Source organism: Salmo salar, chromosome ssa22 (genome assembly GCF_905237065.1).
Source record: "Salmo salar chromosome ssa22, Ssal_v3.1, whole genome shotgun sequence".
Taxonomy (NCBI): Eukaryota; Metazoa; Chordata; class Actinopteri; order Salmoniformes; family Salmonidae; genus Salmo; species Salmo salar.
The window spans coordinates 15,909,470-15,936,492 of NC_059463.1; the positions used below are offsets into that span (position 1 = coordinate 15,909,470).

Consider the following 27,023-nt stretch of genomic DNA (forward strand, 5'->3'; position numbering starts at 1 on the left):
TTAGAATTTGGCCCTAAAGGATTATTCATTCAGATATATCATCTACAGCTTCCTTTTGGGGGGTTAAGGATTAAGGGTTAAGAGGGAAACAAGGCAAATATGTTGCTGCTCCAAACAGCCTATCGACTCCAATCAACATGAGGGAGAAGAAAATAACACTAATGATGAGAGTAATGGAATGTGACACGATCCATGTATCCATCTCTAGGAGACACATTCAACAGCGGAAAGATAACCTTTCCTCCTATTCTATTTCCTGTCCAGGGCAAATGAGGACAGCAGATACTTTACATTTGGTCAATCAATAACAGAAACGAAACACAGTGCATTATAATGGGGGCCATTAACAAACAATATTACACATTGACTCAGACATGAAGAGTTGGATAACATTAAAGGGGAGAACAGGGTAACATTAGACAATTTTCCATACCTATCACTATGGCAGGTGAAAAACATGCCCTTGTTGTGCTTGGCTGTTACATATTTGAAAAAAAGATAGAATAGAACATACAGTGCATTCGGAAAGTATTAAGAACCCTTGACTTTTTCCACATTTTGTTAAGTTACAGCCTTATTCTAAAATGGATTAAATAGTTTTTCCCCCCTCATGAATCTACACACAATATCCCATAATGACAAAGGAAAAACAGATTTGTTGACATTTTTGCAAATGTATTAAAAACTTAAATATTACATTTACATAAGTATTCTTACTCAGTATTTTTACTCAGTACTTTGTTCAAGCACCTTTGGCAGTGATTACAGCCTCTCAAGGCCACTCAAGGACATTCAGAAACTTGTCCCGAAGCCACTCCTACATTCTCTTGGCTGTGTGCTTAGGGTTGTTGTCCTGTTGGAAGATGAACCTTCGCCCCAGTCTGAGGTCCTGAGTGTTCTGGAGCAGGTTTCCATCAAGGATCTCTCTACTTTACTCCATTCATCTTTCCCTCTATCCTGACTAGTCTCCCAGTCCCTGCCGCTGAAAAACATCTCCACAGCATGATGCTGTCACCACCATGATTCACCGTAGGGATGGTGGCAGGTTTCCTCCAGACGTGACACTTGGCATTCAGGCCAAAGAGTTCAATCTTGGTTTCATCAGACCAGACCAGAGAACCTTTAGGTGCCTTTTGACAAACTCCTTTCTAGCTGTCATGTGCCTTTTACTGAGGAGTGGCTTCTGTCTGGCCACTCTACCATAAAGGCCTGATTGGTGGAGTGCTGCATAGATGGTTGTCCTTCTGGAAGATTCCCCCATCTCCACAGAGAAACTCTGAAGCTCTTTCAGAGTGATTGTCGGGTTCTCGCTCAGTTTGGCCGGGCGGCCAGCTCTAGGAAGCATATTGGTGGTTCCAAACTTATTCCATCTAAGAATGATGGAGGCCATTGTGTTTTTCGGGACCTTCAATGCTTCAGACATTTTTTGGTACTCTTCCCCAGATCTGTGCCTCAACACAATCCTGCCTCAACACAATTCCTCAACATCATGGCTTGGTTTTGGCTCTGACATGCACTGTCAGCTGTGGGACCTTAAATAGACAGATGTGTGCCTTTCCAAATCATGTCCAATCAATTGAATTTACCACAGGTGGACTCCAATCAAGTTGTAGAAACATCTCAAGGATGATCAATGGAAACAGGATGCACCTGAGCTCAATTTCGAGTCTCATAGCAAAGGGTCTGAATACTTATGTAAATAAGGTATTTCTGTTTTTCATTTTTAATACATTTGCAAAAATTTCTAAAAACATGTTTTCACTTTGTCATTATGGGGTATTATGCGTATATTGACGAGGAAGAAAATGTATTTAATCCATTTTAAAATAAGGCTGTAACATGAAAACAATGTGAATACTTTCCGAATGCATTGTATGTATAAGATTAGATTGAGGCCAATGACATAAGTCAATATAACTCTCTCAGACTGTAGAAGTTGAATATCTTTGATTCTCTACATCAAAGGAAGAGACTATACTCTCAATACTGTTCTTGTGAAATAACTGTAGCCTTATCTTATTACTTGAATAGATCCAACGCTTATAAACTCTTTAGACGTTATCTCTGCCGTCAATCATTAAACACTCTGACTCTTACTTACAAATACACTCGTCTGCGGAAATATATACCTTTTACTCCACCCAAAAGCCTGCTATTCTCACTTTCACCACAGTCTAATCACTCACACTTCAATCTAATGACAGACCACAGGGAAATGTTTCGCTGCACTCTAATGCTGTTGCCATTGCCTCCCCACACTGTCAATGTCTAAGCTGTGTGTCAAGACGTAATTCATCTTCTTGAGTGGAGGAATGAATGACCTTGCTGCCATCAGACAGGAAGGGAGGCAGCCCACTGCGCAGCCTGCTGTCGAGAAAGACACTCGCACTCCCAGTCTCAACTCCCATCCATTTGGAATTAAGTAAATCCGAGAGCTGCATGCCATACAACTACAACCACCACTAGAGTTGAGAGGACTACGTACAACCCATTACTTTTCTAGTCATCTTTCTTCCGTTGAATCTGTCGATATGGGTTTGACAATTTAGAGGTATCCCCAAAAATGTCTCCGGAAATGAAGATGAAGGAAGAAAACACATCCTGCTAATATTTATGTGATCAACCTTTAGGATTCCACAAGAATTGTAATGAGGCAATCACATCATAACTTTTGTAGAACCACCATTACTTTAGCAACTGCTTGTTTTCACATCTCTCAAACATACACATACACTGTGGACAGCACGTCACACAGAGGCATGAGGAAACTCAAGGTTACTTTCGTAACCCCAGTTCTATGATAATATAGGTGAGATGTGTATCACTTATGGGAAGTCCCTTAAGTGGATTCACTACAGGAAGAACCAATCACACAGCGTTTGTGTTGCACGGTATATAGTTTGGTACTAGAATTTTTGTTACGTTCGATACTTCTGTCAAATGTGTCTCACGTGATTGAGAGGATCAAGTCTGTCTATCAGCGCAGATTCATTATAGGGTGAAGAGCAAAGTGCCTGTTCCACTTACTCATTCATTGCTAGAGCTGTGTGGGCTGCATTAGCTCCCCACTCATACTGCACGGAAGTTAACCTGTCTGGGCTAAAACGTAACCGATTTAAACTGGTTACTACTCTTTCCCAGAAATGAGAATATGCATATTATTAGTAGATTTGGATAGACAACTCGGAGGTTTCTAAAACTGTTTGAATGGTGTCTGTGAGTATAACAGAACTCATATGGCAGAGAAAACCTGAGAAAATTCCAAGCAGGAAGTGGCCTGTCTGAGAAATTGTAGTTCTTCTTTCTAGTCCCTTTCGAAACTACAGTATCTCTGGGGTTACGTTGCACTTTCTAAGGCTTCCATTGGCTCTCTAAAGCCTTCAGAAAGCAGATTGAGGCATCTCCTGTCTCTGGGCAGAGTATACTAGCACAGTTTGTCAGTGGTCTGCCTAGTGACAAAGAGATTGGAGATGCGCGGTCCCGCGACCATGCTGTTTTTTCTTTTTCTCTTTGAATGAATACACTATTGTCCGGTTGGAATATTATCGCTATTTTACGAGAAAAATACCATAAAAATTGATTTTAAACAGCGTTTGACATGCTTCTAAGTACGGAAAAGGAACATTTAGAATTTTTTTGTCACGAAATGCGCTCGCGCGTTACCCTTTGCATAGTGACCTGAACGCACAAACAAAACGGAGGTATTTGGACATAACTATGGATTACTTGGAACAAAAACAACATTTCTTGTGGAAGTAGCAGTCCTGGGAGTGCATTCTGACGAAGATCAGCAAAGGTAATACAATTTTTCTAATAGTAATTCTGAGTTTAGTGAGCCCCGAAGTTGGCGGGTGTCAAAATAACTAGCCGTGATGGCTGAGCTATGTACTCAGAATATTGCAAAATGTGCTTTCGCCGAAAAGCTATTTTAAAATCTGACATAGCGATTGCATAAAGGAGTTCTGTATCTATAATTCTTAAAATAATTGTTATGTATTTTGTCAACGTTTCTGGTGAGTAATTTAGTAAATTCACCGGAAGTTTTGGGTGGGAATGCATGTTCTGAACATCATATGCCAATGTAAAAAGCTGTTTTTGGATATAAATATGAACTTGATTGAACAAAACATGCATGTATTGTATAACATAATGTCCTAGGAGTGTCATCTGATGAAGATCATCAAAGGTTAGTGCTTCATTTAGTTGTGTTTTGGGTTTATGTGACATATATGCTTGCTTGGAAAATGGCTGTGTGATTATTTGTGGCTATGTACTCTCCTAATATAATCTAATGTTTTGCTTTCGCTGTAAAGCCTTTTTGAAATAGGACAATGTGGTTAGATTAACGAGAGTCTTTTCTTTAAAATGGTGTAAAATAGTCGTATGTTTGAAAAATTGAAATTATTGCATTTTTGAGGTTTTGTATTTCGCGCCACGCTCTTCCACTGGCTGTTGAATAGAGTGGGACGTGACGTGCCACCTAGCCCATAGAAGTTAACACACTTTGTAATGCACACGGCATGTAGAAATGTTACTGTTTGCTAAAATAATGGCATACAACACTTTTACAATGCAAGACGATACCGGTAGCTTGTAGCTTTAATTGTAGGCTAACTTTCCTTGCTAGCTTACAGCTGAATTCACTACCCTAGTACTTTTTTGGTGATAATATTAAATCATAACGCAAAATATGCTGATTTCCAAGCTGATTGTCACCCAAAAAAGGTATGAAATCACTTCGTCTCCCTCGCCAACGAAAACAAATTTACTTCTTCATCTCCCCCCGTCTGGTTATCACTAGATTCTGTAGCCACAAAGTCAGATTCCACAGCCACATTATGCCCTGCAAATGGCACACACTTTTATAAAAGAAGAGAATGTGTCTTCTATGTAAATGTTGTTGATCAGTACAATAATATCTTCTCCTAACAGTTGCCAATAAAATAAGTCCTTAACGGAAGGGATTGTTTGTCATCTCTAGGCCCTAAGATCAGCTAAAACAAGCTCCATAACTCAATGTATGCACACACTCCTATTGAATAATATGTGACTAGACCGACATCTTGATTTACCCATATTATCAAAAGATTTACCTTTCAAATAAATTATTACCATTATGTTGTTTCGCAGTTACATTGGTAAAAACAAAGTCAAATTGATTGTATGATTATATACACTGAACAAAAATATAAATGCAACATGTAAAGTGTGCAGGTAAGCTGGGTACTCTGGTTCTGGAGCAGGGTATGGAACTTGCTGAGGGTGAGCTGGGTAGACTGGTACTGAGACCCGATGAGAGCTCACTGGTTGACCCAAAGCAAGTTCCATACTCTGCAGCCAGAGTACCCAGCTTACCCAAAGCAAGTTCCATACCCTGCTCCACTGCCAGACTACCCAGCTCACCCATAGCAAGGTCCACCCCCTCTCCTGGGGTCCAGCTCAGCAGATGGGTTCAGCCTTCCATGTCACCCCCCTGAACCCACCTTACCTGATTTTACCAATGACGGTGAGAAGGACCGCTCACCTAAAACTGCCACTGGACAATCTCCTTGACTCATTTACACAGCTGACTGAGAAAGTACCATGTCCTACTGGAAAATCTCAAGCTCCCTGAAGCACAGATGAAGAACCAGTCCTGCCGTCATCACCCTACACAGCTACTATTCAGGCACTCCAGCTCCAGTATGGCCAATCTCATCACTGCCCCAGAATTAAAAGTCGGTGACTTTCAGGGGTTTCAGAGCTGCTATCTACATGTCCTTCTGCTGGTGAGCATGCTGCTATCCTTGGAAGGTCCTTATGGATATGAGTTGAAGGGAAAGGGGGATCCCTAGTGACCCCTAACCTGGTCTTGAGGGGCAGCGCGATACACCCCTGCCTCAAGTTGCCTATGCCCTTAACTCCATGAGGAGGCGGAGATGGCGCCACAGTCAAGTGCTGGCAGATCGGTTTTGGACTCATCCGTGAGTACTAACCCACACTACAATCCCGCCACAAGTGGAAAAAAACCCTAGCGCAAGGGTCGGTGGCCCAGAGAGCTGCGGAGATCTCTGTAGGGAACAGTCTACACAAGACCAGCGGCCCTCATGCTTTTGCCAGCCATCCCAAAGTAGGATGCCTGAAGAGCAGTTAGGGCACACATTAGCTGCACTAATGTGGGGGCAGCTGTTGCAGATTATCTCATGTTTAAAACCGGAAATGTGTATTTTTGAACTGTGTGAAGCCAGGGTAATTGAAGCCTTCTTTTTATTTTGATTGTGCATAATGTTGATTATGATAACTGCCACTTGTTTCTTTTTGCTCTCAGAAACATACATTCAACTATTGTCCTCAGATGATCGAACTGTAGTGCTGAGCGATTAGTGCTTTTACAAATTACAAGCACTTTGCATTATGCGGGTTAAATGCTGTAACAACACAGAATGAAACAATTCATAAAAGTCCCATGATGGTGTGACTGCCCATGAATATTAACCATCATTTATTAACATAACTGTAATAAAATATTTCAGCTGTTGTGTATATCAGGCCTACATTTGTTTTATTTGATGACTTTATTACTTCATTCCAAGTCATCTCATCTCTATAGAGCTGCTGTCTATGCTTTCTGAAAAAAAAATCACTATTTTAGTTGCTCATCAAAGTAAATAAGGCATACTTTTATGACTGCTGACTATTAATCACTTTCAGTGGCTTGCGAAAGTATTCACCCCCTTGGCATTTTTCCTATTTTGTTCTCTTACAACCTGGAAATAAAATTGATTTTGGGGGGTATTTACACAACATGCCTACCACTTTGAAGATGCTAAATATTTTTTCTTGTGAAACAAACAAGAAATAAGTAAAAAAATATATATAACTTTAGCATGCATAACCCCCCCATAAGCTTGGCACATCTAGCCACTGGGATTTTTTCCCATTCTTCAAGGCAAAACTGCTCTAGCTCCTTCAAGTTGGATGGATTGCGCTGGTGTACAGCTATCTTTAAGTCATACCATAGATTCTCAATTGGATTGAGGTCTGGCCTGTTATGCGGAGGGGAACAGGGGAACCCAAGAGCAGAATCAGACGAGGAGACTGGGATGAAGTAACCAAGGTATTTATTGACACACAGGGGGGAGATGGAGTGCAGGTCAGGGGAAGCTCGGGCGGGTTGCTGGAAACCAGGTGTGGAGGCTGAAGCGAGAGGGGTTGAGACAGGGTAAGCAGGTCCGCAGGGGAATCCAAGGGAGTAGTAAAGTTATTTTATTTGATTTATTTCACCTTTATTTAACCAGGTAGGCAAGTTGAGAACAAGTTCTCATTTACAACTGCAACCTGGCCAAGATAAAACAAAGCAGTGCGACATAAACAACAACACAGAGTTACACATGGAATAAACAAACGTACAGTCAATAACACAATAGAAAAAAATCTATATAAGTGTGTGCAAATTAGGTAAGATTAGGGTGGTAAGGCAATAAATAGGCTGTAGTGGCAAAGTAATTACAATTTTGCAATTAAACACTGGAGTAATATGTAGAGGAGCAAAGAAAATAAATAACAATATGGGGATGAGATAGTTGGATGGGCTATTTACAGATGGGCTATGTACAGGTGCAAATTGTATTTATTTTACCTTTATTTTACTAGGCAAGTCAGTTAAGAACAAATTCTTATTTTGAATGACGGCCTAGGAACAGTGGGTTCACTGCCTTGTTCAGGGTCAGAACGACAGATTTCTACCTTGTCAGCTCGGGGATTAAATCTTGCAACCTTCCGGTTACTAGTCCAACGCTCTAACCACTAACCACCTGCCACCCGCAATGATCTGTGAGCTGCTCTGACAGCTGATACTTAAAGTTAGTGAGGGAGATATGAGTCTCCAGCTTCAGTGATTTTTGCAATTCGTTCCAGTCATTGGCAGCAGAGAATTGGAAGGAAAGGCGGCCAAAGGAGGAATTGGCTTTGGGGGTGACCAGTGAAATATACCTGCTGGAGTGCGTGCTACGGGTGGGTGCTGCTATGGTGACCAGTGAGCTGAGATAAGGCGGGGATTTACCTAGCAAAGACTTATAGATGACCTGGAGCCAGTGGGTTTGACCACGAACATGGGTCAGCCAACAGGTCGCAGTGGTGGGTAGTATATGGGGCTTTGATGACAAAACGGATGGCACTGTGATAGACTGCATCCAATTTGCTGAGTAGAGTGTTGGAGGCTATTTTGTAAATGACATCTCCAAAGTCAAGGATCGGTAGGATGGTCAGTTTTACGAGGGTATGTTTGGCAGCATGAGTGAAGGAGGCTTTGTTGCAAAATAGGAAGCAGATTCTAGATTTAATTTTGGATTGGAGATGCTTAATGTGAGTCTGGAAGGAGAGTTTATAGTCTAACCAGACACCTAGGTATTTGTAGTTGTCTATATATTCTAAGTCAGAACCGTCCAGAGTAGTGATGCTGTACGGGCGGGCAGGTGCCGGCATCGATCGGTTGAAGAGCATGCATTTAGTTTTACTTGCATTTAAGAGCAGTTGGAGGCTACGGAAGGAGAGTTGTATGGCAGTGAAGCTTGTCCGGAGGTTTGTTAACACAGTGTCCAAAGAAGGGCCAGAAGTATACATAATGGTGTCGTCTGCGTAGAGGTGGATCAGAGAATCACCAGCAGCAAGAGCAGCATCATTGAGATATACAAAGAAAAGCGTCGGCCCGAGAATTGAACGCTGTGGCACCATCATGAGACTGCCAGAACTTTTGGGAGTTTGTGCTACAGGATGCAAATTTCTGTTTGAAAAAGCTAGCCTTTGCTTTCCAAACTGCCTGTGTATATTGGTTCCAAACTTCCCTGAAATGTTGCATATCGCGGGGACTATTTGATGCTAATGCAGTACGCCACAGTATGTTTTTGTGCTGGTCAAGAGCAGTCAGGTCTGGAGTGAACCAAGGGCTATATCTGTTCCTGGTTCAAATTTTTTTTAACGGGGCATGCTTATTTAAGATGGTGAGGAAAGCACTTTTAATGAGCAACCAGGCATCCTCTACTGACGGGATGAGGTCAATATCCTTCCAGGATACCAGGGCCAGGTCAATTAGAAAGGGCTGCTTGCTGAAATGTTTTTGACACTGATGAGGGCTGGTCGTTTGACAGCAGACCCATTATGGATGCAGTGATCGCTGAGATCCTGGTTGAAGACAGCAGAGGTGTATTTAGAGGGCAGGTTGGTCAGGATGATATCTATGAGGGTGCCCGTATTTACGGGTTTGGGGTTGTCCATGATAGGTTCAATGATCATTTGTGTGAGATTGAGAGCATCTAGTTTAGATTGTAGGACGGTCGGGGTGTTAAGCATGTCCCAGTTTAGGTCACCTAACAATACAAGCTCTGAAGATAGATGGGGGGCAATCAATTCACATATGGTGTGCAGGGCACAGCTGGGGGCAGAAGATGGTCTATAACAAGCGGCAATGGTGAGAGACTTGTTTCTGCAAAGGTGGATTTTTAGAAGTAGAAGCTCAAATTGTTTGGGCACAGACCTGGATAGTATGACAGAACTCTGCAGGCTGTCTCTGCAGTAGATTGCAACTCCAACCCCTTTGGCAGTTCTATCTTGTCGGAAAATGTTATAGTTAGGGATGGAAATTTCAGGATTTTTGGTGGCCTTCCTAAGCCAGGATTCAGACACGGCTAGGACATCCGGGTTGACAGAGTGTGCTAAAACAGAGAATAAAACAAACTTCTAAGGCTTCTAATGTTAACATGCATGAAACCAAGGCTTTTACAGTTACAGAAATCAACAAATGAGAGCGCCTGGGGAATGGGAGTAGAGCTAGGTGCTCCAGCGCCTGGATTAACCTCTACATCACCAGAGGAACAGTGGAGGAGTAGGATAAGGGTACGGCTAAAGGCTATAAGAACTGGTCGTCTAGTGCATTCGGAACAGAGAGTAAGAGGAGCAGGTTTCTGGGCGCAGAAGAATAGATTCAAGGCATAATGTACAGACAAGGGTATGGTAGGATGTGAATACAGTGGAAGTAAACCTAGGCATTGAGTGACAATGAGAGAGGTTTTGTCTCTAGAGACATAATTTAGACCAGGTGAGGTCACCGCATGTGTGGGAGGTGAAACAAAAGGGCTAGCTAAGGCATATTGAGCAGAGCTAGAGGCTTTACAGTGAAATAAGACAATAATCACTAACCAGAACAGCAATGGACAAGGCATATTGACATTAGGGAGAGGCATGCGTAGCCGAGTGATCATAGGGACCAGTGGGTAGCTAGGCAAGCTGGAGACACAGCGATTCAGACAGCTAGCGGGCCGGGGCTAGCAGGCTAGCCGAAGGGCCTTAGGAGGACGTCGCGATGGAACAGTCTGTTGTAGCCCCCTCGGACGGTTACGTCGGCAGACCAGTCGTGATGGATCGGCAGGGCTCCGTGTCGGCAGTAAAAGGGGTCCAGGCCAATTGGCAAAATAGGTATTGTAGCCCAAGGAGTGGCTGATGGTCCTCTTCAGCTAGCCGTGAGATGGGCCTAGCACGAGGCTAGTTCCTGGCTCACTGGTGCTTGCTTCGGGACAGAGGCATTAGCCAGGGGTAGCCACTCGGATAGCAGCTAGCTAGCTGCGATGATCCAGGTGAAAAGGTTCAGAGCTTGTGGTAGGAATCCGGAGATGTGGCGAAAAAGCAGTACGGTATGCTCTGGGTTGAATTGCGCTGTGCAGACTGGCAGGAGTTGACCGGGCTAAGGTTAGCTGATGACCACTAGCAGTGGCCAACTGACTACTAGCTAGTAGCTAGTTAGCTGGCTAGCTTCTGTTGGGGGATCCGGTTCTAAAGTATAGAAAATAGGAGATCCAAACCACATTGGGTGAGGCGGGTTGCAGGAGAGTATGTTGAAACTGAGGTTAAAAATAGAAAAAATATAGACTTAATATATACGAAGGGAAAAAAAGATATATACACGGGACACGACAAGACAAAGACAAAGACGTCTGAACTGCTACGCCATCTTGAAAACTGTGGGGAATGCAGGACAGAGTAGCAGGATGACGAGATGTGGGATTGGAGACAGGGACCAGAGTCAGAGTGGGCAGAGCTGTAGCGTAGCGGGAAACAGCGTCAGGCAAGGAAAACAGGCACAACAGGATGACAGGATCTGAATAGTAACAAACGGCTAGAAACATAGACTGACTGAGCAGAGACTACGATTATGGAACAGGTTGTAGCTGGTGGGGATCTGCTCTGACTCCAGCACACCTGTCTCCGCCCACACAATCACATACACACACAGAGAGAGAGAGAGGGAGAGGGAGAGAGTACTGGGGGAGTGGCGGCAGGTCAAGGAGACACAGGATGAGCAGTAGAGGGCATTGCAGGAGCAGATGTGACACGGGCTTTGACCAGGCCATTCCAAGACATTTAAATGTTTCCCCTTAAACCACTCGAGTGTTGCTTTAGCAGTATGCTTAGGGTCATTGTCCTGCTGGAAGGTGAACCTCCTTCCCAGTCTCAAATTTCTGGAAAACTGAAACAGGTTTCCCTCAAGAATTTCCCTGTATTTAGTGCCATCCATCATTCCTTCAAATCTGACCAGTTTCCCAGTCCCTGTCAATGAAAAACATCCCCACCGCATGATGCTGCCACCACCATGCTTCACTGTGGGGATGGTGTTCTCGGGGTGTTGGGTTTGCACCAGACATAGCGTTTTCCTTGATGGCCAAAAATAAACATTTTTGTCTCATCTGAGCAGAGTACCTTCTTCAATACGTTTGAAAAGTCTCCCACATGCCTTTTGGCGAACACCAAACGTGTTTGCTTATTTTTTTCTTTAAAACCTGTTCGGGATAGGGGGCAGTATTTTCACGTTCGGATGAAAAGCATACCCAGAGTAAACTGCCTGCTACTCGGGCCCAGAGTCAAATATTTGCATTTTATTAGTAGATTTGGATAGAAAACACTCTGAAGTTTCTAAAACTGTTTGGCTGATGTCTGTGAGTATAACAGAACTCATATGGCAGGTAAAAACCTGAGACAAATCCAACCAGGAAGTGGGATATCTGAGGCTTGTAGTTTTTCTTTCTAATCCCTATCGAAACTACAGTGTCTGTGGGGTCATTTTGCACTTCCTAAGGCTTCCATTGGCTGTCAACAGCCTTTAGAAACTTGTCAATCAGTGGACTGCCTGGGAGCAGTGAGTTATTTACTGCGCGGGCACGCCTCTCCTTCTTTTTCCTCTGTAATGAATATGCTATTGTCCGGTTGGAATATTATCAAAGTTTTATGTTAAAAAGACCCTAAGGATTGATTGTAAACATCATTTGACATGTTTCAACGAACTGTAATGGAACATTTTGACATTTTGTCTCTGGTTTTACACTCGCGCATTTTGCCTTTGGATAGTGATATGAACGCGCGAACAAAAGGAGGTATTTGGACATAAATATGGAGTATTTCGAACAAAAAGAAGATTTCTTGTGGAAGTGGGAGTCCTGGGAGTGCATTCCGACAAAGATCAGCAAAGGTAAGGGAAAATGTATAATACTTTTTCTGAGTTTAGTTGACTCCAGAACTTGGCGGGTAACTGTATAGCTTGCTTTGATGGCTGAGCTCTGTACTCAGAATATTGAAAAATGTGCTTTCGCCGTAAAGCTATTTTGAAATCTGACACAGCAGTTGCATTAAGGAGAAGTGTATCTATAATTCTTTCAATAACTGTTGTAAAGTTTATCAACGTTTTCGCTAGCGGAACTCCTTTCCGTAACAGGTTGCAATGGCTTTTCTCTGGCCACTCTTCCATAAAGCCCAGCTCTGTGGAGTGTACAGTTTAAAGTGGTCCAATGGACAGATACTCCAATCTCCGCTGTGGAGCTTTGCAGCTCCTTCAGGGTTATCTTTGGTCTCTTTGTTACTAATTATGTGACTTCTGAAGGTAATTGGTTGCACCAGATCTTTTTTAGGGGCTTCATAGCAAAGGGGGTGAACACATACGCACACACCACTTTTCCGTTTTTTATTTTTTGGAATTTCTTGAAACAAGTTATTTTTTCATTTCACTTCACCAATTTGGACAGTGTTATGTATGTCCATTACATAATATCCAAATAAAAATCTATTTAAATTACAGGTTGTAATGCAACAAAATAGGAAAAATGCCAAGGGGAATTGTCACGATCACTGTCCTCGAACTCCCTGTCATAAATATGCCAAGGTGCAGCGTGCCGGTAATTCCACATCCTTTTTTTAAGTAAAACAGAACAAAACAATAAACAGGATAAACAGAAACGTGACGTTCTGGGGCTGCTCCAAGGCAGCTACACAAAAACAAGATCCCGCAACTCAAGGAAGGAAAAAGGGCTGCCTAAGTATGGTTCCCAATCAGAGACAACGATGGACAGCTGCCTCTGATTGGAAACCACACTCAGCCAAAACAAAGAAATAGAAAAACTAGATTGCCCACACCACATCACACCCTGACCTAACCAAACTAGAGGAAAATAAATGTCTCTAAGGTCAGGGCGTGACAGGAATGAATACTTTTGCAAGGCACTATAGATCATGTATTTCCCGGTAGAAATACCTTGCAAAGCAACTACTCTCTATCCCTCTCGATCATGCATCTTCTGTCGCTTCTCTCATTCTCCACGTCTGCTCCACACATACCGGACAAGTAGGCGTGTAATAGATTATCGCCATTGTAGTTAATTACCACATTTTCTGCACTGAACTATAAACTATAAATATATTGAATATTGGCCTGTTGGAAACGACAACTCCCTACTACATCGCACAGTTCAGGCTTGATCTGATTTAAGTTTTAAGTTCACAGAAAAAAACAGACCTAAATGGAATTAAAGAATTTGAACAGATGTTGGTCAATTACTTTTTTTTTAATTATAAAGAATAACAGACATTTTGGTTAATCACTCAGCAATATTGAACTGCCATAATAAAACCAAATCTGAGTCCTGAATCTGAGTCTCTCTGACAGGAGCCCTTTGGTGGATGGGGCTGAGCACTCCCCCATCCACATCAATGGGGCTGTAGTGGAGTGTGTCGAGAGCTTCAAGTTCCTCTGTATTCACATCACTAAGAAATTAACATGGTCCACTAACACCCACACAGTTGTGAAAAGGGCACGACAGCGCCTCTTCCCACTCAGGAAGTTGAAAAGATTTGGCAACTGCAAGGCACCTGACCGCAAGGTGCTTCAAGGCGGTGTAAGAGGAAGGCCCAAGAAATTGTCAAAGACTCCAGCCACTCATGACATAGCAAGCAATATCAGTGCATGAAGTCAGGAACAGCTTCTACCCCAAGCCATAAGACTGCTAAACAATACTGATAAATAGCTAAATAAATGGCTACCCGGACTACCTGCATTTACCTTTTTTACAGTAACTCTTGCCCACACACTCACACATGCATACTGACGCCACACACACACACACAGACACACAGACACACACACACACACACACACACACACACACACACACACACACACACACACACACACACACACACACACAAGTGCCATTCACAAAACCAGCTATACAGTCCTTTCAAACCCAGATCATTGTACACTGGTGTTAATGTGTCACGCCACAGTGTTTCACCAGCTGCAATAAAAAAATGAATCTATTCACTTTCTCACATCCCATTAGCTACCTCACAAGATTGTAGCAATAGATTGTGGGGCTTATTGGGTTGACTATTGAATTGGACATACATTAACGAGATTGAATGTGATATTAGGAACGTACAAATTCGTAAACATTGTACGAATTGGAATTCATAACATGTCATACAATTGTTCTCAATTTTCCATACCGTTTTGGCTCGTGAACACTACTTTCAAAACTACTGGATGAAATTATACAAAACCCTTAGAATGCATCTTTAACTTGCTTCTCTAAGAATATGATAATGTCATAGTGGTTATGGGATCTGTCAACAAACAAAAAAATAGATGAGGACAAAGAAAATGTGTCAATGTATGTTAGTCCATTACTATATTGATTTTGGATTAGAGATTACATGAAGAAAAAAAGTATTACTGATATATTACTATATCCACTGGCACTGTGTGCCCAGACATAGTCACGCATTATACAATACAAGTAATACAAATTAATAGCATGACTGAGTGTAGGAGTTGTTGTTTTTTAACTAATCTGGCACTGTCATGGCATGAAAAGAAAGTGCCAGCGTCATTGGGATGACTGCTTGGAACTGCACATCCTTTCTATCAGCTTCTCAATTCTTCTCACCAGGGGTGAAAAGTTCTCTTGACTTTCCTATAGAAAATAGTCAAATATACCATATAAATATGCTATATATTACCAGTAAGTGGCTTAACAAACTTGAACTTGTTGATTAAACTGTTACAGAGGTGTTAAACGCTGCCCTATCGTTTGATTAGCAAGCGTCAGCATCACTGATACACCCCTTTTTATATTAAATAGCCAATGTCATGCAAAACATGGTGTTGCAGATGAGATTAATGAAAATATGAATACAGAAAAACGGGTATGCGAATAGGCTACACGATTATTTAGGCTACTATCAACTTGTTGGCACGCACAGTCCAACATCACAAGTTTAGCAAGTCAAAAGTCAATATCTTAAAAAAATACTTGAAGAGCTAAATTCTCACTCAAATGTTACATTTTATTCAATTCGTCTTGGAAACCGGTTAGGTGCGATGGTGTTTGAAATATAGGCTATTATATAACTTTTTTCAACAGAGATGTATCGACGAAATAACTGTGCCCTTTAGATTTACCAAATTATAGGAAACTACCTCACGATATGCTTCACTAGGTTGTTCAAGTGCAGTCTCGTGTCTCGAGCGCTTCGTTTACAGTAGGCGTAAAAGCGAGCATGGGAAAAATCTATTTGACTGCGAAGTTTCGACCAGTCTAGTCTATCATAATGCGTAAATTCTGGTGCATCGTTCTCCATCACTTTATCGGCAAAATGTGCAAGCATTATATACTTGATATTAAACGGCACAATTAACCCGATTACATTTATGTTATTAACATGTAATGCGTTTGAGGAGAAAAAAATCGCTTAATTAAGGGAAATGCCTAAGTTTCCCAAACAAACCAAAGTGAAAATTAATTAGCGAGCTGAACTCTTTGTGATAACCTAGACAACTCAAATTGCGAGAACTTACCTTATCAGCAAATGTCTCAATAAACGTTGAATCCACTGACTTTTTCCACTCGACTGTTCTCCTGATTGTTACTGCAAATAGAACGACCTTTCTACTTAGCTTTGAACGAAGTACTTATTTCTAAAACAATGCAAATAAATTCCAGCGCTCCTTTTTACCATATGTTATGCCTCTCGCGTCGAGTTCAGCACCGTGAGGGAACGAGGGACGGAATAGGCTACATACAGTAGGATACGCACAATGAAGAGACGGAACACACACGAGTGGGGGGGCATAGAGGAGCGAATTACAACGAGTTAATCTGATATGAACCTAATGGGTGTGGCAAATTAATGAACCCACGCAATTTGCATATATACAGTGCATTCGGAAAGTATTCAGACCCCTTGACTTTTTCCACATTTTGTTACGTTTTGAATTGTTTTGCTAATTTATTAAAAACAAAAAACAGAGATACCTTATTTACATAAATATTCAGACCCTTTCCTATGAGACTCGAAATTGAGCTCAGGTGCATCTTGTTTCCATCCTTGATGTTTCTACAACTTGATTGGTGTCCACCTGTGGTAAATTCAACTGATTGGACATGATTTGGAAAGGCACACACCTATCTATATAAGGTCCCACAGTTGACAGTGCATGTTAGAGCAAAAACCAAGCCAAGAGGTTGAAGGAATTGTCTGCAGAGCTCCAAGACAGGATTGTGTGGAGGCACAGATCTGGGGAAGGGTACCAAAACATTTCTGCAGCATTGAAGGTGCCCAAGAACACAATGGCCTTCATCATTCTTAAATGGAAGAAGTTTGGAATCACCAAGACTCTCCCTAGATCTGGCCGCCTGACCAAATTGAGCGATCAGAGGAGAAAGAACTTGGTCAGGGAGGTGACCAAGAACCCGATGGTCACTCTGACAGAGCTCCAGAGTTCCTCTGTGGAGATGGGAGAACCTTCCATAAGGACAACTATCTCTGCAGCACTCCACCAATCAGGCATTTATGGTAGAGTGGCCAGATGGAAGCCAATCCTCATTAAAAGGCACATGACAGCCCGCTTGGAGTTTGCCAAAAGGCACCTAAAGGACTCTCATCCATGAGAAACAAGATTTTCTGGTCTGATGAAACCAAGATTGAACTATTTGGCCTGAATGCCAAGCATCACATCTGGAGGAAACCTGTCACCATCCCTACGATGAAGCATGGTGGTGGCAGTATCATGCTGTGGGGATGTTTTTCAGCGGCAGGAAGACTAGGATTGAGGAATAGATGAACGGAGCAAAGTACAGAGAGATCCTTGATGAAAACCTGCTCCAGAGTGCTCAGGACCTCAGACTGAGGCGAAGGTTCACCTTACAATTTCTTCAGTAAAGAATGGGAGGAACTCCCCAAATACAGGTGTGCCAAGCTTGTAGCGTCATACCCAAGAAGACTCGAGGCTGTAATCGCTGCCAAAGGTGCTTGAACAAAATACTGAGTAAATTGTCTGAATACTTCATGTAAATGTGATATTTCAGTATTTTATATTTATTAGCAAACATTTCTAAAAACCCGTTTTTTCCTTTGTCATTATGGGGGTATTGTGTGTAGATTGATGGGGGATTATTATTTTTTTAAATCAATTTTAAAATAAGGCTGTAACGTAATAAAATGTGGAACAAGTCAAGGGGTCTGAATATTTTCCGAATGCACTATATATTTTATTTAAAAAATATATATTTCACCTTTATTTAAACAGATAGGAAAGTTGAGAACAAGTTCTCATTTACAATTGCGACCTGGCCAAGATAAAGCAAAGCAGTTCGATACATACAACAAAACAGAATTACACATGGAGTAAAACAAACATACAGTCAATAATACAGTAGAAAAATAAGTCTATATACAATGTGAGCAAATGAGGTGAGATAAGGGAGGTAAAGACAAAAAAGGCCATGGTGGCAAAGTAAATACAATATAGCAAGTAAAACACTGGAATGGTAGATTTGTAGTGGAGGAAAGTGCAAAGTAGAAATAGAAATAATGGGGTGCAAAGGAGCAAAATAAATAAATACCATAGGGGAAGAGGTAGTTGTTTGGGCTAAATTATAGATGGGCTATGTACAGGTGCAGTGATATGTGAGCTGCTCTGACAGCTGGTGCTTAAAGCTAGTGAGGGAGATAAGTGTTTCCAGTTTCAGAGATTTTTGTTGTTCGTTCCAGTCATTGGCAGCCGAGAACTGGAAGGAGAGACAGCCAAAGGAAGAATTGGCTTTGGGGGTGACCAGAGAGATATACCTGCTGGAGCGCGTGCTACAGGTGGTGCTGCTATGGTGACCAGTGAGCGGAGATAAGGGGGGACTTTACCTAGCAGGGTCTTGTAGATGACCTGGAGCCAGTGGGTTTGGCGACGAGTATGAAGTGAGAGCCAGCCAACGAGAACGTACAGGTCGTAGTGGTGGGTAGTATATGGGGCTTTGGTGACAAAACGGATGGCACTGTGATAGACTGCATCCAGTTTATTGAGTAGGGTATTGGCAGCTATTTTGTAAATGACATTGCCAAAGTCGAGGATCGGTAGGATGGTCAGTTTTACGAAGGTATGTTTGGAATATATGGAATAAATAGTTATTGCACGACTACAGTAAGTGTCCTGTGCCACAAGCATTTAGTGTGGTGCCTCAAGGGACATATTGGGTAGATATCTTAATTGATATTAAATGTAGGACTACCTCACTTTCAGTGTCATTCATGCTGTGAGCATGCATTATAGTCAATAATACAAGTACACAGAAAGTAAAACCCCATAATTGCTTGACAATCAACATTTATGATTAATAATTTTAGCAGTCAAATCTTCAGGCATCTATTTAGAACAGTGGCGGTCGATGCTGTTAAAGAGAGGGAGGATGATTTTTACAATTATTTCTATTACATCATATTGGATGACTGTCATTCATATTCCATTCTATGTAACATCGATAGGTTTAGGATACTACATGATACAACATTTTCCCCTATATCCATCATGAGGTTGATATAACCTAGCCTACGAATGAAACTTTTTAACAAATCGAGAGACAAATTGGATTCATCAAAGTGACACAGTGATTAGTCCAAAAAGTTGCAAATTATAGTTTCTATTGGACAAATTCAGCTTCGTTCTGTTTGCTTCCATTTAAGAAACATTTTTTTAAACAGAATTGGCAGAGCAGCGACATACAAACAGCATCATCACTTTGCTCGTTGTATAATTCCTTCTCTCATCTACGTGCTTTCCTCTCAACTTTACCCATTCTCTTGTGGGCTTCAGTGCACAACACAATGGCTGTCTGTGACCAGGCGAAAAAACCTTTCCAAGCCAAACCTTCATACCATAACTGCTAAATGAAACACAGCGTACATCGTCATAGTCATCATAGCTACTATTGCATCTTGGTCATCCATATATTTATATGTACATATTATTATTCCACCCCTTTACATTTGTGTGTATAAGGTAGTTGTTGTCAATTTGTTAGAATATTTGTTAGATATTACTGCACTGTCGGAACTAGAAGCACAAGCATTTTGCTACACTCGCATTAACATCTGCTAACCATGTGTATGTGACAAATACAATTTGATTTGATTTTGAACTAACGTGCTAATAAACCCGCTACAATCACGCAGTACAATGTACATCAAGCAGTTTTGCAGTTACTCTAAATTAATATAACCTTAAAGTGACTTGGAAGAGTTCCAACAAAGATAGAATGATAAGCAAGATATTTCACCAGATGTATGAGTGAAGCATCCGGTTGGCGTTTCCACTCACTACCAAATATTGTGATGCGAGGACGCCCAGTGGAAGGCAGTGGGAGAAAATGGAGCGAGATGGATTTTGGCCGACATTTTGCACATTTTCTCATCAATGAAACATTTGATTTCAATACAGTTTTCTGTGCCCAAAACTAGAATCTGTTATGAACAGAGTGGACTAAGTTCTGTAGATTTTATCCTTTGCCAAAATATATATATTTTTTAAAGTGTTGTTTAGGAGTGCAATTGCAAATTGACTTAATGCATCTCTCACTTCACAGAGTAGGCGTTCCCTAACAGAAATATGCAAATACATGCTAGAACGCTAGCTCTTAATTGGCTCTGCCCCTCTCCTTGCTTGTTCTGCCCACTATGACTAATTTGTTCCCATTTCCAATGACAGTCTGGGTTAGTTATAAAAATCTTTGGTTCCAGTGTTGGATAGCCTAGCTAGCATTATTCTCTGAGTAGTTAGCTAGCTGCATTAGCTAGCTAAGTAGGTGAAAGTTAAACATATACAACAAAATATAGCTCGCTTTCTCTCTCTCTCTCTGCTGCTTCTCCTTATTTTTCAAATAAATTAATTTGTTCAAAACTGTTAAACTATTGTCTTTCTTTCTCTTTGAGTCAACTACTCCCCACATGTTATGCCCTGCAGTGATAGCTATGCTTTCAGTACTATATTCATTCTCTGATCCTTTGATTGGGTGGACAATATGTCAGTTCATTCTGCAAGAGCTCTGATAGGACGTTGTCATAATTACTGTGTAAGTCTATGGAAGGGGGTGAAAACTATGAGCCTCCTAGGTTTTATATGGAAGTCAATATCCCTAGAGGAGGATGGAAAATAGATGTCCTCCGGCTACACCATGGTGCTACCCAGAGAGTGCTGTTGAGGCTAATGTAGACCTTCACTACAAAACATTGGGTTTTAATCAGTTATTTGTTGACGTGATTATATTTAGTATTGGTTTTCTGAAATTCACTGAGTAGGATGGTCCTTCCCTTCCTCCTCTGAGGAGCCTCCACTAACTCATACTCTCTACAGTACCAACCTCCAGCAATCACACAGGCATTGTTTTTACATGTGTCACCTCGCATGTAGCCAACTCAAAGCCAAATAACTCCTGTTAATGTTTGACATGAAGAGAAGTCATGTTGAAAGGAGCTGTTAAAAGACCCTGTTGGCTCTGGGCTGCTGATTAGAAGAGGCTCCCCTGTCGCTCATGTGTGCAAACTGGGACTAAGGGGATGTCAGTGGTGGTGTCAGGCTTAATCTTTTTCCACTGTAGTGGAGATCCACATCAGAGGAGCACCTAGCTGGGTTAAAGGTCGAATGCAGGTTACTGTGTGTGTGTGTGTGTATACACAATGTTAAGCTCTATGCTATACCTGTTCCCACTATGCATAGTTGGATCTTATAGTGTGATCGCCAGCCTTGTCTAAACTACAATGCACAGAAAAAATACACTGTTTCCACAAGGCATTGGATTGTTGTTGGAAATTAAGTAAACCTCGAACATTTTGCTACTTAACCAAACCCCCTAGGATATCCATTTCCATGCTGATTACAGATGAAGCATAATATATATTTTTTATTTAAGTACCTTCCCATGTTGCAAGAGAATGAAAGATGTTAATCCAACAAGACATCATAGTAGATTCAATGAAGACAATGAATCTCCCTTTTCATACAAGAAAAATGTCATACTGCATGATGTATCTTTCTAGAACTTTCAACTCAGATGACAATGATGTTTAATTGATATTGGAGAGAACATCGAATAAACAAATGATAAGGCATTGAATGGCCCATTTTACCAGTGCACTAAAGCATACAATAAAAAAAAGCCTGGCATATTATTTAAATCAATATCCAATTTATTTTTCACTTTCATGTATTCCAGAATCATTGCATACTATAGGCCAAAAGTACAAATTCTGAAGGTCTGAGTTCTAATAGCATTTATTGCGCACCACACTGGAGCCCTCCTCCTGGTACTCCTGCCCCTTCACCCACATGGGCTGGAAGCTGCTGAGGCAGGTGATGATGGAGCCCCCCACCCAGGAGGCAAACTCCCTGTGGGCCCCAGATAGCATCCCAATAATGGAGTCCCTCGGGGCCAGTTTCTCCATCTCTGCCTGGAGCCGCTCCGGGAAACCGCTGAACATCGAGGAGCCGCCACACAGGGCCACGTTGGCCATCAAGGCCGCCTGCCACTCGGGGGCGCACTTCTGCAGGCTGTTCATGGCCAGGATGTGAACTCCGGGCTGCGACATTCCTGCGTCGGATGGACAGAATAGGATCTCAGGGCCACGGAAGCGCTCGTCGCCCAGGGTAATGGTGGTGCCATCGGGGAGTTGATAGTCCAGAGGTGTGCCTTTGTCCTCAGAACTCAGCTGGGAGACGTAGCAACTCTGCTTCTTCATCTCTTGCACAGAGGACTTTTGCTGGAGAGCACTCCCATGTCCAACGTCGGCCAGCAGTTTGCTCAGATAGTCAGACACACCCTTTCCAGCCACGTCCATGTGAAATGTGGCATGTGGTAAGCAGTAGCCATTGCACACTGGAGAGACAGAGGTGCAGCCAGCCCCAGAGTCCACCACTAGACCAGTAACCAGTCCATAAGAATACATGGACAGCACAGGCTGGTAACCAACATACATCGCTGGGGCCCCAAACCCTTCAAACAGGAGTTCAGCTGTCTTCTCTCGGTTGGAGATGGGAGAGAAGGCTGGGTCAGTCATCAGGATGCCATGCTCTTCAGGGCAGACTTGCAGCTCCTCATAGAGCACATGGCTCCACAGCTTCTCCAGGGAATCCCAGTCACTTATCATTCCACTGGTGATGGGCCTCTTGAGAATGAGATCATCTGAGTCTTTGCAGAGAATGTTGTTTCCAAAATAACATTCCGTTTGGTCCTTTTTGGACAATCCAACCACTGACCTCAGAACTTTATGGGGCTTCTCATCTCCAGAGAAGCCAGCTTTGATGGAGCCTGATCCTGGGTCGATTACAATAGCCACATTCTGCTTGAAGTCCTCACTGCTATCCACTGCAGTCATTAGACAGTCTGTAATTTGTTTCAACAATGAAAGCAAAAGTTGAAGTTATTTTTCTCTCTCTAGTTGTCCCCAAGCAGGTCTGCAACAATCTTATGAACGGAGACTAATGGTCTGAAAGACTGCTTTATTACTCGAAAAAACATGTTTGTCACAAAACCTGTGACATCACAATGGCATCAATGGCCTTGTAGCATCACCACAGTGCTCCAGTCTGGGTGACTATGGCAACGGATGATCACAGGGTTATTTCTCAGTATTTGTGAACATTAGCTGACAAGGATAGCTTCACACACACACACACACACACACACACACACACACACACACACACACACACACACACACACGCCTGGTAAAAAAAAAAATGTCTTTGAGTGGCTGATTCTGTGAGTTGGGCAATCATTACCTACGCCTCTTCAACATCTATAATGGGAGAGAGGATGAATGTTCCCATCCAAACTCATCATAGCACTTACAGGACATTTGATGGCCTGTATAATCATTGAACTGCTGTAAACCTTGAGGTGAAATGTTTCTGCATCCAGTACACATCATCCCTCACTATGTGATTAAGATAAGGATGAATAATAGAGGCTTCAAGCATTGTATGGACCAGTTTGAACTGGATTCCTCACATGCAATAAACAGGGCATGAGAGTGGTTCTAATTTTGAACATGATTCTGTATTACAGTAACAAGGAAAGTAGGAAACGCACAGACCAAGAGTTGTTATTGAAGACAGATTTGACCCCCAATAGCACTTTTTACACTACCAATCTGCATTGGGTTAACACACTACATTTTAGTGGACAGGCTCCAGTCACACTGATCTAATTACACACATACACACACACACACACACACACACACACACACACACACACACACACACACACACACACACACACACACACACACACACACACACACACACACACACACACACACACACACACACACGCATGCATCCAATCCTTCCTATGATAGAGTTAACCTACAAGTGTCACCCCTCCGTGGCTACTGCAGTGGAAGAGTATAATTAGAAGCTGTTTGTTTCTGACCCTTGGGCAACAGAAATGTTGGCTGTAGGAGTCAACAGTTCACCGAGTCGCTACTAGCCTGAGAGCACGGGAAGGTATTCACTTTCCATTACACACAAGGGAGAGTGATACATTCTCTGGAGAGGGGCCACATGTACTGGACCCTATAAGTACTGGACCCTGTTAGTGAATCCTATTAAATATAAGGTAAATCAATGAGAAACTCTCTGATTAAGACTATCTGGCTCAGTTGGTAGAGCATGGTGTTTGCAACGCCAGGGTTGTGGGTTCGACTCCCACTGGGGACCAGTACGGGAAAAAATGTATGAAATGTATGCATTCACTACTGTGAGTCGCTCTGGATAAGAGTGTCTGCTAAATGACTAAAATGTAAATGTAATACAGATATTGCGTCACAATACCCAGTCTCAGAATGGTTAAATCTAACAAAGTAGATGCTTCATCTGCCCCATTGATTCAATGACAACAATGCAGTACATCATATAAATGTCATTGTACAGGTATACATCACTAATTAATTCAACATTGGTCAGGCCCAATAGCAGTCAAGTCTGCCCACAGTCTGTCATAAAACGTCTAGGCTTTAGATGAGCTGTTTTATGGCCGGCTTACGCTCTGCATTGAGTGGATGTTGAATTTAAGAAGTGGAATCAAAGTGGACAGTGCCATCCCTCAGCTCAGTAAAGCTGATTATGTTCAACCAGATAAGCGTGTTTGTATCAAACAGAAAAATGATGGGGCTCACAGGCTTGCACAATGACAGGCATGCAGCCAAATGGCAGAGCTCTCACACTATTCATTTAAATCTCCCACAGTCTATTTACATATAGCAGGTACTGTATATTTGTATGCCAGGATCCTCTGGGCTATTTTTGGCTCCCGCTTTGACGGTTTTATATAGTATATGGTGATGAATATCCATGGTCAGTGTGTGCAACCAAGAGAAACTGATTGCATCCTAATGATGATAAGAATGATGACGAGGGTAATAATAAAAAGGACAAATACACCAACCATGTCATAAACAAATGAATTGTAACATTTTATATGGTCCATGCCTAAGGACACTCAGCAAAGCTTTCACCCATTGCTTTTAAGGATAATTGACCAAGGTAATAGCTTTCCAATCTGACTCCTAAGGCTACAAACAGAGCTTTAAAAGAACCGAATAATTAAGCGGCTCTAATTATAGCAAATAAAGAGATCCTTGCCGTGTATAAAACAATGTCTAATTCCTTACTAACTGTCATCGTTTGGGAGATTTTCAAATAACTCCTGTGGGAAGAAAAAAAAGATGTGTCGAAAAAGTCAGAGCATAACAATTGCAATCTGGCAGTTATAGTATATTTCTGGCACTTCTAATCAAGCATCAGCCAACTATTAGATTAGACATCCACCTGCTGGAGGCCCTTTTTATACATGAATTCAGTTGCACTTCAGGCTCTGCATTATCCCACGCATCCCATTCTTTCCAGACAGATTATCCAGTACAGGTTATGTTCCTGTAGTCCACGATCAGCTTCTTGGTTTTGCAGAGAGTTGAGAGAGAGGTAGTTGTCCTGGCACTACACTGCCAGGGCTCATTCCTCCTCCCTATAGGCTGTCATTGGTGTTGGTTATCAGGCCTACAACAGTGGTGTCCTCAGAAAGTTTAATGATGGAGCAGTAGTCGTGCATTATGTTATTTGTCATATGCTTCATAAACAACAGGTGTAGACTAACAGTGAAATGCTTACGGTGTCCTTCCCAACAATGCAAATTGAATGAAAATAGAGAAATAATAGAAAAGTTAAACAAGTAATTATAAAGATAATAATAAACACAGTGAGAAATGATAACTTGGCTATATACACAGGGTACCAGTAAAGAGTATGGGTACGAGGTAATTGAGGTAGATATGTACATATAACTATGAATACAGTGACACATAATAAAGAGTAGCAGCAGCATATGTGATGAGTCAAAACGTTAGTGCAAAAAGGATCAATGCCAAATGAAAGCTGAAATTTCTTGAGTCAATAAGAATTCATCCCTTTGTTATGGCAAGTCTAAATCAGAACAGGAGTAAAAATGTGCTTAACAAGTCAAATAATACATTGCTTGGACTCACTCTGTGTGCAGTAATAGTGTTTAACATGATTTTTGACTACCTCATCTCTGTACCCCACACATACAATTATCTGTAAGGTCCCTCAGTGAATTTCAAACAGATCCAACCACAAAGACCAGGGAGGTTTCCCAATGCCTCAAAAAGAAGGGCACCTATTGGTAAACCAGACATTGAATATCTGTTTGAGCATAGTGAAGTTATTCATTGCACTTTGGATGGTGTATCAATACACACAGACACTATAAAGATACAGGCGTCCTTCCTAACTCAGTTGCTGAAGAGGAAGGAAACCGCTCAGGGATTTCACCATGAGGCCAATGGTGACTTTAAACAGTTACAGAGTTTAATGGCTGTGATAGGAGAAAACTGAGGATGGATAGACAACATTGTAGTTACTCCACAACAGAAATATTCCAAAACATGCACCCTTTCTGCAATAAGGCATTAAAGTAAAACTGCAAAGAATATAGCAAAAACATTTACTTTATGTAAATTCCAACACAACACATCACTGGGTACCACTCTCCATATGTTTAAGCATTGTGGTGGCTGCATCATGTTATGGGTATGCTTGTAATCATTAAAGACTAGGGAGGTTTTTAGGATAAAAATAAACAAAAATGGAGCTAAGCACAGGCAAAACCTTAGAGGAAAACCTGGTTCAGTCTGCTTTCCAACAGACACTGGGAGACAAATGAATCTTTCCCCAGGACAATAACCTAAAATACAAGGCTGAATATACACTGGAGTTACCAAGATGGCATTGAAAGTTCCTGAGTGGCCTAGTTACAGTTTTGACTTAAATTGGCTTGGAAATCTATGGCAAGATTGAAAATGGCCATCTAGCAATGATCAACAACCAA

General features: G+C 41.8%; 2 protein-coding genes across 2 annotated transcripts in view; both read right to left on the reverse strand.

The window, feature by feature from the left end:
* The window catches only part of LOC106582866 (caM kinase-like vesicle-associated protein), a 91,692-nt gene extending 75,287 nt beyond the window's left edge, over positions 1-16,405 (reverse strand). Inside the window, exon 1 of the mRNA XM_045705730.1 lies at positions 16,151-16,405. The gene's annotated coding sequence lies outside the window, so the exon portion shown is untranslated. The remainder of the gene's footprint in view (positions 1-16,150) is intronic.
* A 5,474-nt stretch (positions 16,406-21,879) lies between these two features.
* Positions 21,880-22,989, reverse strand: LOC106582867 (actin-3). The gene has a single exon (XM_014166433.2). It carries the CDS (start codon positions 22,987-22,989, stop codon positions 21,880-21,882), a length of 1,110 nt encoding a protein of 369 aa, XP_014021908.1.
* Positions 22,990-27,023: the final 4,034 nt, after the last annotated feature.

Coding starts and splice junctions, on each gene's coding strand:
- LOC106582867 (XM_014166433.2), bottom strand. CDS start 22,989: ATGACTGCAGTGGATAGCAGTGAGGACTTCAAGCAGAATGTGGCTATT.